Raw genomic sequence first — 14,219 nt, forward strand, 5'->3', positions numbered from 1 at the left:
TAACTCTGAGAATGTGTAGAGAATAACAGAGAAGAAAGTTTATAAATGATAGCACTTGTGGACCTATAGCGACTCCTTTAATAAGGTCCCAGAGATAGTGCAAACCAACGAACTTAGATGTTATTAGATATGATTCATAATTTAAATCAATGGCGATCCTCTCATAGTTCTAGTCTACTTACATTAAGAAAATAGAAACGTACTTTAAAAAAATGAAATCTAATTAAGTTGTGATAGGATTTAAACTGAACTTTTCGACGTTTTTATTACCAGTGTATGATCTTACTTTAGTTACTTATCTTATTGTCAACTATTATGTCTGGCCCATCTCTAAGTGATCCGCTGATTGTATCAAGTCTCTTAGGATTATAGGGAGAATTCACGATAATGATCAGAATCTGAACTTTGATGTGACTCAGAGGTAAAAATAACCGAAGCAAAAGCTGACCCCAATACTGTCTACATAACATTTTGGTAACATTTATTTCCAAAGCGATTAGTTATGGTTTTATCTGCCAAACTGCATTACGACAAACTCACAAATAAAACAGAATTAACTCCTAGATCAAAAAGCCACAATCATCAAAACATAACTGAACACATTACTTATCATTATATATAACGGCTGACAAACATCTCGGTCTGAATAACTCAGTGGTAACGTCATACACTGTAAGGCTGAGTGACTTTAGTTTAAACCCGACAGGGAGTGAGCATGCTCGTTCCTAACAAGTCCTAACTAGCATAAAACTTAAGTCTAGAGTATCCCGGAGATTACTTCCAGCCATCTATGATTTTTAGTTCCCAAAAATTACATAATCTTTAAACGGATGACTATAAAGGGGCTAACATACTTGAATTTTATTTGCTCTCTAATTTAATACAGAAACAGACACTCGAACACAAGAGGTCAAAGGTCCGCACAAATCCCTAGAATCCTATAGACAAATCAATATTACGAATAACTGCTATCTTTTGCACTAAAGTAGTTTCGAGTTTGTCGTTCATATGTACTCTAAACCAAACAGCCAATCACACACACGCGTACTCGTACACAATACATACACATAAACTTTAAAACAAAAGAGAAGTTATCAGACATATAAAAAAAACTGTTGATTGTCTCTTTCTTTATTAAGACAAGCACATTAACAAATATTCAACTAGAGGAAAAAATCCAACAAGAAAATACACAAACTAATATTAAACACAGAAGGAAAGATTTACGGAAAAATCACAGTGTGTAAACATAAACACGGAGGAGAGTCATACTAGTAGATAGAAACACAGAAAGATAACAATTTACTCATACGAAACATTTATACACAATGATTGCTACTACTACAACACCAATTGGAATAAGTAATCCAGACCATCTCGTGAAACTAAAATGTTGCGAGAAAAACAAAAGAAAAGAGTTAAGACAAATAAATAATAGAAAAACTACTCAGATATTTACAATTAACACATAATCGGTTATTCAATAATAGAGAGAAATAAAGGAAAAAAAATAGGGGGAATATCAGTGTAACATTTTGTGTCTAAAAAAGTGCAATCAAATTACTGTGTCATTACATTACATAAAAGCTCATTTATAGGTTCACTTAATTTTCGCTAATAAACAAAAGCTGTTTAGAATTTAAAATATACTTGGTTTTATAATTGAATATTGGAAGGAAACATAAATAAGTAGGCACATAAAAAAGAGTTTGATACGTACACAACTAGATTCTGCTCAAAAAATTACTATTTCACGAATGATCTTTAACTACACTTTGAAATGTAAATGTTTGTTAGATTTAAATAATTGTATAAGAATAATCTGTCACTTTTATTTTGTAGTTTCTTATTTATTTAAACACATAAATATTGGTACAAGGGGGCACCAGATATATATGCCCTGCACAAATCTCATTTGATTTGTGTGTAGTTTCACTGGTTTTGTATTTGACTCTGAAGCTATTCGCTTAATCAACTTTGATCCTGGCAGCCAATCAAAATTTTGACCACTATTATATAATTAATATTACACTAATTCCTACTTTGTCTATGTTTATGCTTAACGGCACTGTAAAAGAAATGCATATTGTAGTTGAAATATGGACTGCAAATACACATGAAGTAAACGACGGAATAATTCGCTGATGTATTTACTCTTTATCTTCCTATCGACTCTGGACTTCATTATTTCTTCACATATACTTTTTCGAAGTATATTTCCATTATCATTATCACTGATATTACATAATTTCGGTTACTTTTGGTATTTAACTCGTTCATTTCACCTTGTCGTGCTAAAATGGTACGGCAACTGGAATCAATGCTCATTTGACGAAAACTCTAAGTTGATATTGACTGACTAATTGATTAAAACAAGAGATTATGCCTTATAAACTGTTATCACTCATCAAAGATAGTGGCAACAACGCTTTTATAGTAACATTTATATCGTGATAAGCACTAGACAGAGTTAAAACTCCATTTTTTAACTAATCAATAATTCTAAAATATAAGTGAACTACAGCTAATACACAAGAGGCATTATAGTTTTCCGAATAGTCTGAGTAAATATAGTACAACGCATGGTAATTGTATCATAGAGGAATACTTCAAATATATTCTTCACAATAAATCTATACAGAGTAAAAACATCAGTTTGCATTTACCTTTTGCAAGATTGTTGACATCATTTAACTAAAAGTAACAGTATAAAATGTGTATTTCTTTATTTCTACTAAATAGCCAATTATTTTCTTTTCAAAGCTGTAAGCGATTGTACATGCAGTGAGACCACTTTTAAAAAATATCTATGGATAACCTGTTACTGATTAGTAGGTACATTTTAGCGGTAAATTTTAGGTACACAAATAAAAATACTTATGTATAGTTGATGTAAGTTTAATTGCGGTACCGAGGGAGAGAGTATTTACAACGTCTATTAAAATGGTACTAAGAGTTTGTTACGCCAATCATATAAAGTATCGTATCTTTCATTATTATCTAACTACATGTTTATCTTTACTAAATAATGACTGTATGTAAAATTGTTTACGTTAAGGAATGAGAAAAGAAAGATTAAAACTAGATAATTTGTAATTCTTATCAGAAACACTAGTTGTTAGTGTAAAGTCGCTTTGAATTTACTTAATATGGCTATAGCCTCATTGACAAAAAGATATTCTGAAGATAACCCACATGATGGACAAACTTCAGGTCCACAAACAAGCTCTAAACATCTGTATTATCTTAGTTTCTGAGTTCCCAGCAGCAGAAAGTGAGCTGGATCCCACTGGGTAATGACTGAGAATATTGAAAACTGATTAAGGTAAGAAACGTAGACCGTTGAACTACTACTTGCTAACTACATGATCTTTATGTCTTTAATTCAACCCTGATAAGGTTTTTTTGAGACGTATTACTGATAAATCCGAAACTAGAACAAAATATCTAAGTAGTGACTCTCATATTTTTTACTGATTATGTAGAAGTTAGTTTTTGATGTGAAGTGTTCTTCAAAGTGAACGATCTCCATAAAACTTCTAAAATAATGATAAATCAATTGTTATGGTAATGATTATACAGTCTAATACCAGAATGTGAGTTTTCAAATTGTTCTTTAAGGGCTACAAAGATTAAATGCTGTTCGTATAATAATACTTGTAACATCTTCCCAATCATTAATTGTCATTTGAAATAAAATGTGCAACATACTTTAATGTAACTCAACTGCGTATCGAAATGTTATCATGTGCGTCAGAAATGAATATAGATGTTTCAGGATATTAAAACTCATTTTTTCTCGGAAAAAATCATGCAAACAATTTTACATTTAGTTTCATGAGATTGTTCGCTTTTTGCCAATCAAAACCGAAAAAAATTAATTCTAATACAAACTAATGCTAACACAAATCGGGATTCAGTGAAAGATATTTACAAGTGAATCGACCAAATAAAAGCCGACTAAACATTCACATAAATTAATTTTAATAAATAAAACAAGATTGAATTATTATTGTATAAGCCAAGGAGAGCGTTTGTACATGCATTTGTGTGTTATTAGATTACTACGAAAGAAATATTTTTAAAAAAATCATTGACTTGATAATACATTTACAAAACAATGTGATTTGATTAATTTTTATCGTGTATTGATTATATTTTGTAAGGAGAGGGGAAAATGTGCATGCACAGAAAAAGATAAAAATACGGAAAGGATGGAGTTATTTCCCTCCCTGATGTTGTTTGCCTGTAATCATCATATCTCTCTCTTGAAATACATAGGCTAATTATATTCATAGAACAATGTATGGGATTGTTGAAATTGAATTTAATGATGAACTGTTACTAGATCTAAACCAACACCTTATAGAATTATCGATGAGGCGTTCTTTTAGATGAGGTACGGTAAACCATTCGTTAGGTTTCAGCCTAATCTTACTTGACGAACATTGAGACATTACATAAAATTATCTTTAATAAGTTTGCTTCACAGAGTAAAACAGTATAAATGCGGTTGTTTTATATCAAACCAAAAAGACGTTCCATTCAGGATTATGTTATACTCAATTGCAAACAAAGGAAAAAAAATGGAAGACCGAAGCCGTGATGGATATTCTGTCAAAATATCGACACTTCGTAACTGAGCCCCTTTACAATTTTTAAAATAACATCTTAGGGGTTTAAATTATCCCACATCATTCCAATAGATGTATTTAAGCTAATTTCTAGTTGTATAATCTAAAAACCCATATTCCAAGGTTCACACTTCAGAGTGGATTGTGTTGTAAACTTAAAAATAAGATTGATGAACAAACTAATCTACTGATATTTAACTGTTACTCTGAGCCGTGGTGGTGGGTGCGAACCATCTGATTTGGACTTGTGCGGAAATGTTGATCAAAAAAATCAAAAATCAAATCAGCTACAACGTAGGACCAGGCACATATATGCATCGGTCCAAGTTGACATACCTCGTTAGCACAACAAGATCAACACCGGATTCATAGTAGTTAATTTAGTGTTGGTAGTAGTATATAAATTATAGGTTGTATATAAGGATATAGTACAGGAAGGAAGAGAGATATGAAGCAATTTTAGTCTCAAGGTTTAAGGGAAGATAAAGAGTGTATACACCTACGCCATTGTGATCGATTCTGAGCCATGTCACACAGAGTCTCCAACCATTGGTTACGATAGTCACGCGGACCCCAACCAGGTAGTCTGCATCTGCCAACATGGCTCAGACTAGAAGTTAGTGACTTCAAGCACTGATGCCATGTTTTGGTTTGGCCGCCCCTAACTCTCTTCCAACCGTCCCCAATACTAGTCATCATAGCGCGTCGTGGTAATCGGTGTTCAGGCATACGTAACACATGGCCCAACCATCTCAGTCGATGAAGATTCATCACCTCATCAACTGATTTACCATCGTTCCCTAATACCCTGCGTCTAACCTCACTATTACTTACCCGGTGATCCCAGCAGATGCGAGCAATATTTCTAAGGCATCTGTGGTCAAATACTAGTAACCTGCGAGTATCTTCTACTCTTAATGGCCATGTTTCACAGCCGTAAAGTAGAACAGAACGAACTGATGCGCAGTATACTCGTCCCTTAATTGATAGACGGATATCTCGTCTACGCCATAGGTGACGTAAGTTGGCAAAAGCCAAACGAGCTTTTTGAATCCGTGCAGAGATTTCGTCAGACACCAACCCATTAGGGCTGATTAGACTTCCAAGATAAGTGAAGTTGTCGACGCGTTCGACTACTTCACTCCCTATCCTTAGTTCGGGTGTTGACGCAGGCCAGTCCTGGAGTAACAATTTACATTTGGATGGGGAGAAACGCATCCCAAACATCCTGGAAATGTTGATCATTGGTTGCAGACCCTAAATGATATGGTTAGAAATTAGCCTCGTTGATGGAGATGTATTCATCTTAAACCTTTATTCTGAATCCTGGGTTTCAATATTACTTTCTAATTTTTATTATTTTGTCTTCTTTTTGAACCATATTTCATATGTACAGTCTTTCATACCAATATTAATACAAGTAATTCAGCTTCATTACTATTTATTTTGTTAATTTGGACTTGGTATGTTGAGCTGACTTGACATCTTGGGTAAATCAACATTCCTATCAAGTTGTACATTGATTATAACTGACTAACAGAAATCCACAACTTTTATGACTTACATATTCAGTACATTATAATTCTAGGGGCCGTTAAGTAATCTTATTATTATATTATCTGCGATATATCGATTGGTGCTAATGTATAATTTTATTGTCGATAGATAATTATACAAACCAGTGACAACCAAGCTAAACCGTTTACATTCTACAAACTAAAACAAAACCATAAATGCGTCTGACCTAAAAGGGAATCCAAAATATACTTATTTACTTTACTTTACTTACGCGTTACCCCTCGTGGAGGAGCATAGGCCGCCCATCAGCACTCTCCATCCAACCCTGTCCAAGCAACCCTTCCCAGCTCTTTCCAGTTGTATTCATCCTTTTCATGTCTGCTTCCGATTGCCGACGCAGTGTGTTCTTTGGCCTTCCTCTTTTCCGCTTGCCTCGTGATGCAGTTTGGTGATTTCTGTAATGCATGTCCTATCCACTTTCAACTTTTCCTAATCTCCTCCTCAACTGGAGGCTATTTTGTTCTCTCCCACAGTAGGCTGTTGCTGATGGTATCAAATCAACGGATATTCAGCATCCTACGTAGACAATTGTATACAAATACTTGTACTCTTTTGATGGTGGTTGTGGTAGTTCTCCAAGTTTCAGCTCCGTACAGTTGAACTGTTTTGAAGTTCGTATTGAAGATTCTCATTTTGATGTCGGCTTGCAAACAGTTGTTTTGAGTTCCAAATATTCTTCAACTGTAAGAATGCGCACTTGCTTTGCCAATCCTCACCTTTACATCTGTATCAGATCCTCCTTGTTCATAGAAGATGTTGCTACCGAGGTACGTGAAAGATTCCACATCTTTCAGAGTTTCTCCACCAAGTGTGATTAGATTTGTATTCTCCGTGTTGTATTTGAGTCTTGCTTTCTCCTTTGTGTATGTTGAGGTGCACTGATACAAAGGCTGTTGTTACACTAGTTGTCTTCATCCGCATTTGTTCGTGTGTATGGGATAGAAGGGCCAGGTCATCTACGAAGTCCAAATCATCCAATTGATTCCAAGCTGTCTATTGTATTCCGTGTTTACCCTTCGATGTGGAGGTTCTCATAATCCAGTCAACCACCAGAAGAAAGAGAAAGGGGAAGAGTAAACAGCCTTGTCTGACTCCGGTCCTTAAATCCAAAGTATACCGGGTGATAATTCTAAATTATCCTAACAGTGCATTTGGGCAGTAAGCCTATTCAACTCAAAAACTGATTCGTCTGTCAAACCTAATCTTAATACACACTAAACACATTCACCATCAATGATGATGTTTACAACCACTAAGAAGCAATCCACACGAAAACTAAGATATCAGTTAGTCAGTCATAAACAAAGTAGAACCTGGTCTATATGTGCTTCGGTTTAAGTCATCACACCAAAACAATACACACACGAAAAAAATCATCAAGATAAAAACCAAGGTAGGAAAGGCAGTAGTAATATCAGTGATAATAAAAAATGATCAAGGGTAGAAAATATGATTCAAAAGGAAAGCATTAATAAGAGGAATAAAAGGTATAAAATAATTTCAAAATTCAGGGTCTGAAAGATAGTGTAGAGTGGATGCATCTGCGCTACTCCGATCGATTTTGAGCTATGTCACTTAATGTCTCCAACCATTGGTCGCAACAATCATATGCAGCCCAGTTGCGTAGTTTGCACTTCACAAATTAACAGTAAAATGTAACTACTTTTTGAAGATTATTTATCTATGGGCTAGTTACATCTTGTTTACTTATACAATCATGCATTTCCACGATTCATAAGTAATCAGGTGACTTTAAAAAGGTAAACAAGAGGACTGTAACAGGAAGTGCATACTATGTAACTGTTACAAGACTAATTACTTTAACCCAGTGAAGAGGAGTTTAGGTCTGCTAAATTACATTGATAGCAACATTCACAAAGCAAATAATAGAATCGTGAATCTATCTAAGACGTCTAATGGTTATAGACCAGAGGATTCGGAATACTACATGAAGGATTTCTTATTCCTTTAATATAATCTTAAGTGATCAACAACCGAAATTATAATACTGGGGCTATTTCTGATTTCCGTATCCTAACCTAAGCCCCCAAATGCCCTGGTACGGTCGAGAGTGGGGAGAGTCCACTCCCCCTCTCGAAATGCTCTCACATGGCCAGCGAATATATAGCCTCTGTCAGGGAAGTCCTACTCACTGCCTTCTCGTGGCGGGGGTGTTGTTTACGAAATTGAGAGGACGAAAAGCGAATGTCCGGCGCTCTAACCGGGCCGGTGGACATGGCGAGTCCACCTAGGGGAGTTGGAAAACCCTGATTCCAAACCAATGGTGCACATGGGCTCCAGTATCCTGAGAGAACAAATGGCGTACGAATCAATCGTTGATCACCGGCTACCATGGGACTGCATCTCCTCACGATGCTCCACTGCCTTGTGGATCAGATCTTTCGGTCAAAGGCTCCGGGTGTGGCCCCCTAAGAAAACCACCTGCTTTAGTTTGGGCACCTGGGCAGTATCACAGCCCTCAAGCAAATCGAATGAGATTTGTATGGCGCATATGTATCTGGTGCTTCCTTGTACCAATATTTATGTGTTTAAATAAATAAATAATTTGACTAGCGATTCCTGACCATTATTTCCAAAGAAAAACAATCAATTACTGTTGACAACCTTGATTAAAGTTTGTTATGATTTCTATTTCGTAGATTTTAGAGAGTCGATTTCAGATTAAAGCTAGATCACATAAAAATGGAGAATAGATTCGAACTCCTTGAACTGTTCCCCAAAACACGTTACTTAATGTTCCAAACGCCTATCTGAAAACGATATCAATGACTGATCTTTCTCAGAGACAGCATCACTGATCATCGACGTTCCCACGACAATCTTTTTATATTGTTGGCTAATGCTATTTCTAACCATCTTACAAACTTTTAGTCAATATACATCAGAGATTATCTTGTTCTATGTTGTGCTGGAACCAGATGAAATGACCTATCCCACCTCGAATAGTTTGACCGAGGACTCAAAGATCTAATATTATTTGATGCTCCTTGATTACAAGTTTATCTTTATTACACTTCTATTAACTTTTTACTTTAAGTAACTGGAGCACGACTAACTTGATCTGTACATGAAGAATCACTTGCTATTCATATGTACCCAAGCCTCATATACTGCTAAAAATATATGACAACCATGCATTCAATAAAAGTCAATGGAAGTCTTTCTTTATCTTTCCATTCGATAATTAGGGGGGAGTAACACATTCAATCCAGGTAGAAAAATGGGAACATTTTTGTACTTTTACAATTAAGGATAGTTGTGCAAGTCCTAGAGACATGATAATCTTACTTCATAAAATTCAGTAAAGATGCGTACGATAACCTATTTATAGAAACAGGACGGTTACATTCGTTTATGTAAATCACCCTGAGGGAAGGAATCCTACATACTTAAATAAATGGCAATTTTGAACCGGCATACTAATTTGAGAGTAATTTAACTTCCAAGTACTCACAAGATGGCTTTAGATAGTATTAATATCACTACTTTAGAAAAACATGATAGTAAATATTCTGAGTAATAGAGATAAACTAAAACTTAAACATGGCATGCATTGAATAAAAATACTAGAGTCAGTAAAACGTTTACCTAGAGGAACTTATCAAGTATGAATACAACAGTTATCTTTTGGAACTATTATTTTCTAAGAATCTGACTATTACTCAATTAATTGTAATGTATTATGAAACAACTGAGTGACAACACTAGAGAAATTAGTGAAAGCTACACTGCTCGATAATTTTTGAAAGATGTGCTTTATGATAATGACTTACGCCTTTTACTACGGTATTATCAAGTAGTAAGGTATACCAGTGCAAGTAAATGACTTTGCCATTATTCAATTAAATTCCATCATCTCTATATTTTTAGGAACAGAAATTTAAGGGATTCAGTGATTAGCCCATATATGGAATTTCCAGTATTTTAATGCATTTAAGACACGTGCTATCTTTATCCATGTATGTCACATTACAACTGTAAGAGATCATTTTAAGAGGATGTTTTATTTTGAATCACAATATAATTGTGACGATTACTGCATCTACTCAAAAATCATAACATGATTTGAGAAAAGCAGTTAAACTGTAGTCTATACAATAAGCACTTAAGCTGACTTATATAAGATTTTAAAGTATATATCTGACTACTTAAATCGAAGCAGATTTATAATCTTATTCACCAATATACATCAACTTTCATACAAGTTCACATGTTTAACTTATTAATGCTTACGTGATTAGTTATCAACCTCGATAATTGCTCGGTATATCATAACTTAATTCCAGGTAGCATTGGTGCTTATTTAAAAAGCAGTCTATTAAATTTAGGACAATTAAATGACATCAATGTGTACACTTAATTTTCAGCCATATTGAAACATTCGGAAAAGCAGTGTGACTCAATGGTCGCAAATAAGAGTAAGAATAAGTACGGAGAATGAAGTCGCATACTGTCATAGTAAATCCAAACACCAGTACAACAGAGGAATCATAAATCAAACAAAGCTAGTTTGACTTTTAATTGTGTCCCTTTGAAGTCCTAAATATTGAGAACAACTAAAAGATATTTGCTAAAATACGTAATAAGAACACGCCCCAAACAAAGAATGCCGAGTTAATCTTTAGTGTGGTAATTGTATTTACCATAATAAAAAAGGATGAGTGGACTGATAAAGTGGATCTTAAGGTATGAAGCATTCAATGATAAGCAGTTATATCTGTTCTTAAATAAGGGGTTGTATTATATTTTGGATAAGTTTGTGAAGGACCTCAGATTTTTGTAAAATTACTGGTTAATAATAAGTCAGAATACAGTGAAGACAAAAAATATGGAAAAATTATCATTAATTCGAGGAAATGTTACCTAAAGTCATCTATTTTCTTTAGTGTGAATGAAGAGGTGAATTTACTTTTTCGTTCACGGTCGGCCTGGAAGAAAAAACAAACTAGATAATCAAAAAACAGACGTACAGGCGCTATTTCACCTATATAGTATTGCTCCATAACTTCGCGAGCATCTGATGAGTGTCCTACATCTTCAAATGGTTCGGTACCGTAATCCCCCGCTTGTTGTTCTAATACCGTTTCACCCCCTGGATGCTAAATGGAAGTAAATAAAGTAGTAAAAATTCTGTAGAAACAGACAGCCAGACAAATAAATGCACAAAATGACGTAAGCTTTCACCGGTTGATATTGATATACATTACATAAACATACAGAAATCAAAAGGAAAACCGAATGCTTGGAAGTAATAATACAAGCGATAACGGATAACTAAGAATAAAAGTTGTTAAGGGAAGCAAGCATAGAACTTATTTTATTTGCAGTACAACTTGGCGCCACACAAACAAAGAAACCGAACTGCGAAGAGATTGACGAGGGAGGGAGAAAACAATCAAAAACAAATGAATAAGTGGACGAGAAGAACAAATAAGAGGACATACAGCCAGATGAGAAGTATGACCAGAAAGACTGTTTTCAGTTAAGAGAGTTTCTTCCACTTTTAAGAGGAATGTAAAAAGCTATGGGTCTTTACTGGTTTCTATTGTGGTCCATGTCTCAAACAAGAGTGGTCCATAACTAAGACTCTAGCCAGAAATTCGTGGTGGACCGACAGATGCCAATCGCATACAGCTTTCCTTCATAGTATAGTGCTGTCATAACCTGTCCAGATCTCTGCTTTTTGCACTCAGTCCCAGAGTCAGAGATTAGTGCAGGAAATGAAAGTCCCGGGGACGACATTCGTGACGTATATTTAGGCCACCGAAGCCGGTTTTTCAATCATAGGGTAACCTTATGTTGAGGACTTGGGGAGGCTAAAAACGGGTGTATCTACCTTGCTATAGCTAACTTTTGGTTAAAGGCTTAGAGAGTGACACTTTAAGAAAAACACTAGCTTTAGCCCGTGAATTCGGGCAGTACCCTAACCCATGCATACATAATAAGGAATGGTTGAGCATGACCAGTCACACGAACGGTACTTGCAATCATCATTACAAGTGAATTTACATCGCTACAACTTCCTATCTCAGCTGCTTCTATATCGTGCCTTATTTGCGACGCTGGGACTGAGTAAAAAGTAGTTAATTGGTTGTTCTATCGTGACTCCCTGATTGGGGTTCTAAAGATCATGTGCCTCAAAAATTTGATATAGTGTTAAGTATGCCTCATAATAGAAGCCAGTGACGATCCGGTTGTAGCTTTTGAGTACATTTTTTACAAAAGTGATGTGAAGTTTCTTAGCTGAGGTCTTTTAGCTGTAGTCATGAAAAGTACTACATTAGGTATCCAACTGCATATAACAGTTATCTTCTTAACCCTAACCAAGAAGTGAGCACTACATTTTGGGTTAATATTTAAAGATTTCATTAACTGACACCACAGTTAGTTGCCTTTAGTTTTATACAAACTACACTGTCGATGTAAGGTACTGGGGTAGGCGGCAGCTTAATGCGTAGGACATGCCTCAGCCTACTTTCGTTGAAACTTAACAACCTTTCTAGTCTGCTACGATATTAAACTAGTAATATACGCCAACCAATACTGCCAAGTTAGTGGTTACGTAATACACTGGCAATGCTTTGTAGACACTTGTAATCAAGTACTGCTGACCTACAAACGTGTGATACTTTGTAGTTTTACACCCTTAAAATAACACAGAATGTTTGGAAATGTAACTTATCGACAACCAAAATAAATAAGACAGAACGGACTGTTTTCATAAAGTAACTTTTCCAGTGAATTAAGTAACATACTATCACCGAGAAATTGGTTTAAATCCAACTAAAACTGTTATATTCAGATTTCGCATAAATAATGTGGTTTACTCGCGTTACAGTATACGAACCAAATTCTTGGCTCCAAAATCTTAATCTCAATTCCTCACACTAATTTAAAGCCCTCATTTAACCGTAGTAAGTGGACATTCTCAAAGTCACGTTAGGTGGCTCAAAGGTCAGTCTCGCCTTTTTTGTCATCGTCATGTGGAAAAAAAACCTTTAAAAACACATCCTAGGGTTCAAAATTGTTGTCTTGAAATATTTACTTCACACCAAGTGAAAAAAACATTGGTCTTAGATATTATGATGCTAGCTTATTTTATTTCGACACGTGGTTTCCAGAGACAGCTTTAGAAACTAAGGATACAGAGATACATCAAAGAACTTACCCTTCATATGCCGGTTAAATCTCCCGATTTTGAGGAAAATTTTTATCGGTTTTGGGGAAACTTTGGGGAAATGAGATAAAACCCTCAAAATTTCCCCTAGTCCGTGGTTTCTCCCCAAAATAACTTGATATTTTGGGGAAATTCCCAAACCTTTTAGGAAAAAATTTTGGCTTTCCCCAAACTACGAATTTTCATATGACCTCTGGGAAAAACCCAAACTTTCCCCAAAATCTGGAGATCGAGAATGTTCTACATCGAAATGAAAGAATGGCAGGTTTCTGTCTAGGTAAGTACGGCAAAACTTAGACTCAGGTTACATGTCTTACTACCGGAATTGATGTTGTAACACGTAATTGTATATAGTCTTACCTCAGATGCGAACTTTGTCAAGTCGTATACTTTATCGTGAATCACAATCCAAAGATCATCTGGCTTATTGTGTTTTCTGACATCTTCAAGAGTAAAAACCTTAACCTCAGACGACATCAAGGAGTCATGCGTTAATAACGGAAACTAGATAGATGGAAACTTAGATTCACCGTGTCTCTAGTTCAAAAATCACCACTTAAATGACCTAGTCATGTCAAATATTCCCACTAAATAGTTAAACTCAAGTGGCGATAAAGATTGAAATAATGAATAAATGGTGCAAACACATTTTTTTTTTCCTAGAATGACCAGGTTGACCCTTTTATCTTTTATTTTGAACCGTCGAGTTGAAATATTGCCTAGGTCGTTTATTTATGATGTTCAGCTTAGCTTTTCTTGACAGGTTTAGTCAATTAATTGTTTGTTCCTATGGTTTCATGCCTGGATAG

General features: G+C 35.2%; 1 protein-coding gene across 2 annotated transcripts; it reads right to left on the reverse strand.

The window, feature by feature from the left end:
• Window positions 1-1,091: 1,091 nt before the first annotated feature.
• On the reverse strand, window positions 1,092-13,957 carry Smp_066010.1 (putative cytochrome b5; the record flags this gene model as incomplete). 2 transcript variants are annotated; one of them, XM_018789466.1, is made up of 5 exons in its annotated part: window positions 1,092-1,385; window positions 10,007-10,091; window positions 11,097-11,161; window positions 11,204-11,332; window positions 13,771-13,957. In XM_018789466.1, the coding sequence occupies 4 exons, from the start codon at window positions 13,885-13,887 to the stop codon at window positions 10,076-10,078; spliced, it is 327 nt and encodes a 108-aa protein (XP_018654906.1). In that variant the 3' UTR covers window positions 1,092-1,385; window positions 10,007-10,075. The 2 variants fall into 2 exon arrangements, with proteins under 2 accessions (XP_018654906.1, XP_018654905.1); XM_018789465.1 differs by lacking the exon at window positions 10,007-10,091 and having other exon boundaries at window positions 1,105-1,385; window positions 13,771-13,887.
• Window positions 13,958-14,219: the final 262 nt, after the last annotated feature.

The sequence above is a fragment of the Schistosoma mansoni genome, chromosome W (genome assembly GCF_000237925.1).
Source record: "Schistosoma mansoni strain Puerto Rico chromosome W, complete genome".
Classification (NCBI taxonomy): Eukaryota; Metazoa; Platyhelminthes; class Trematoda; order Strigeidida; family Schistosomatidae; genus Schistosoma; species Schistosoma mansoni.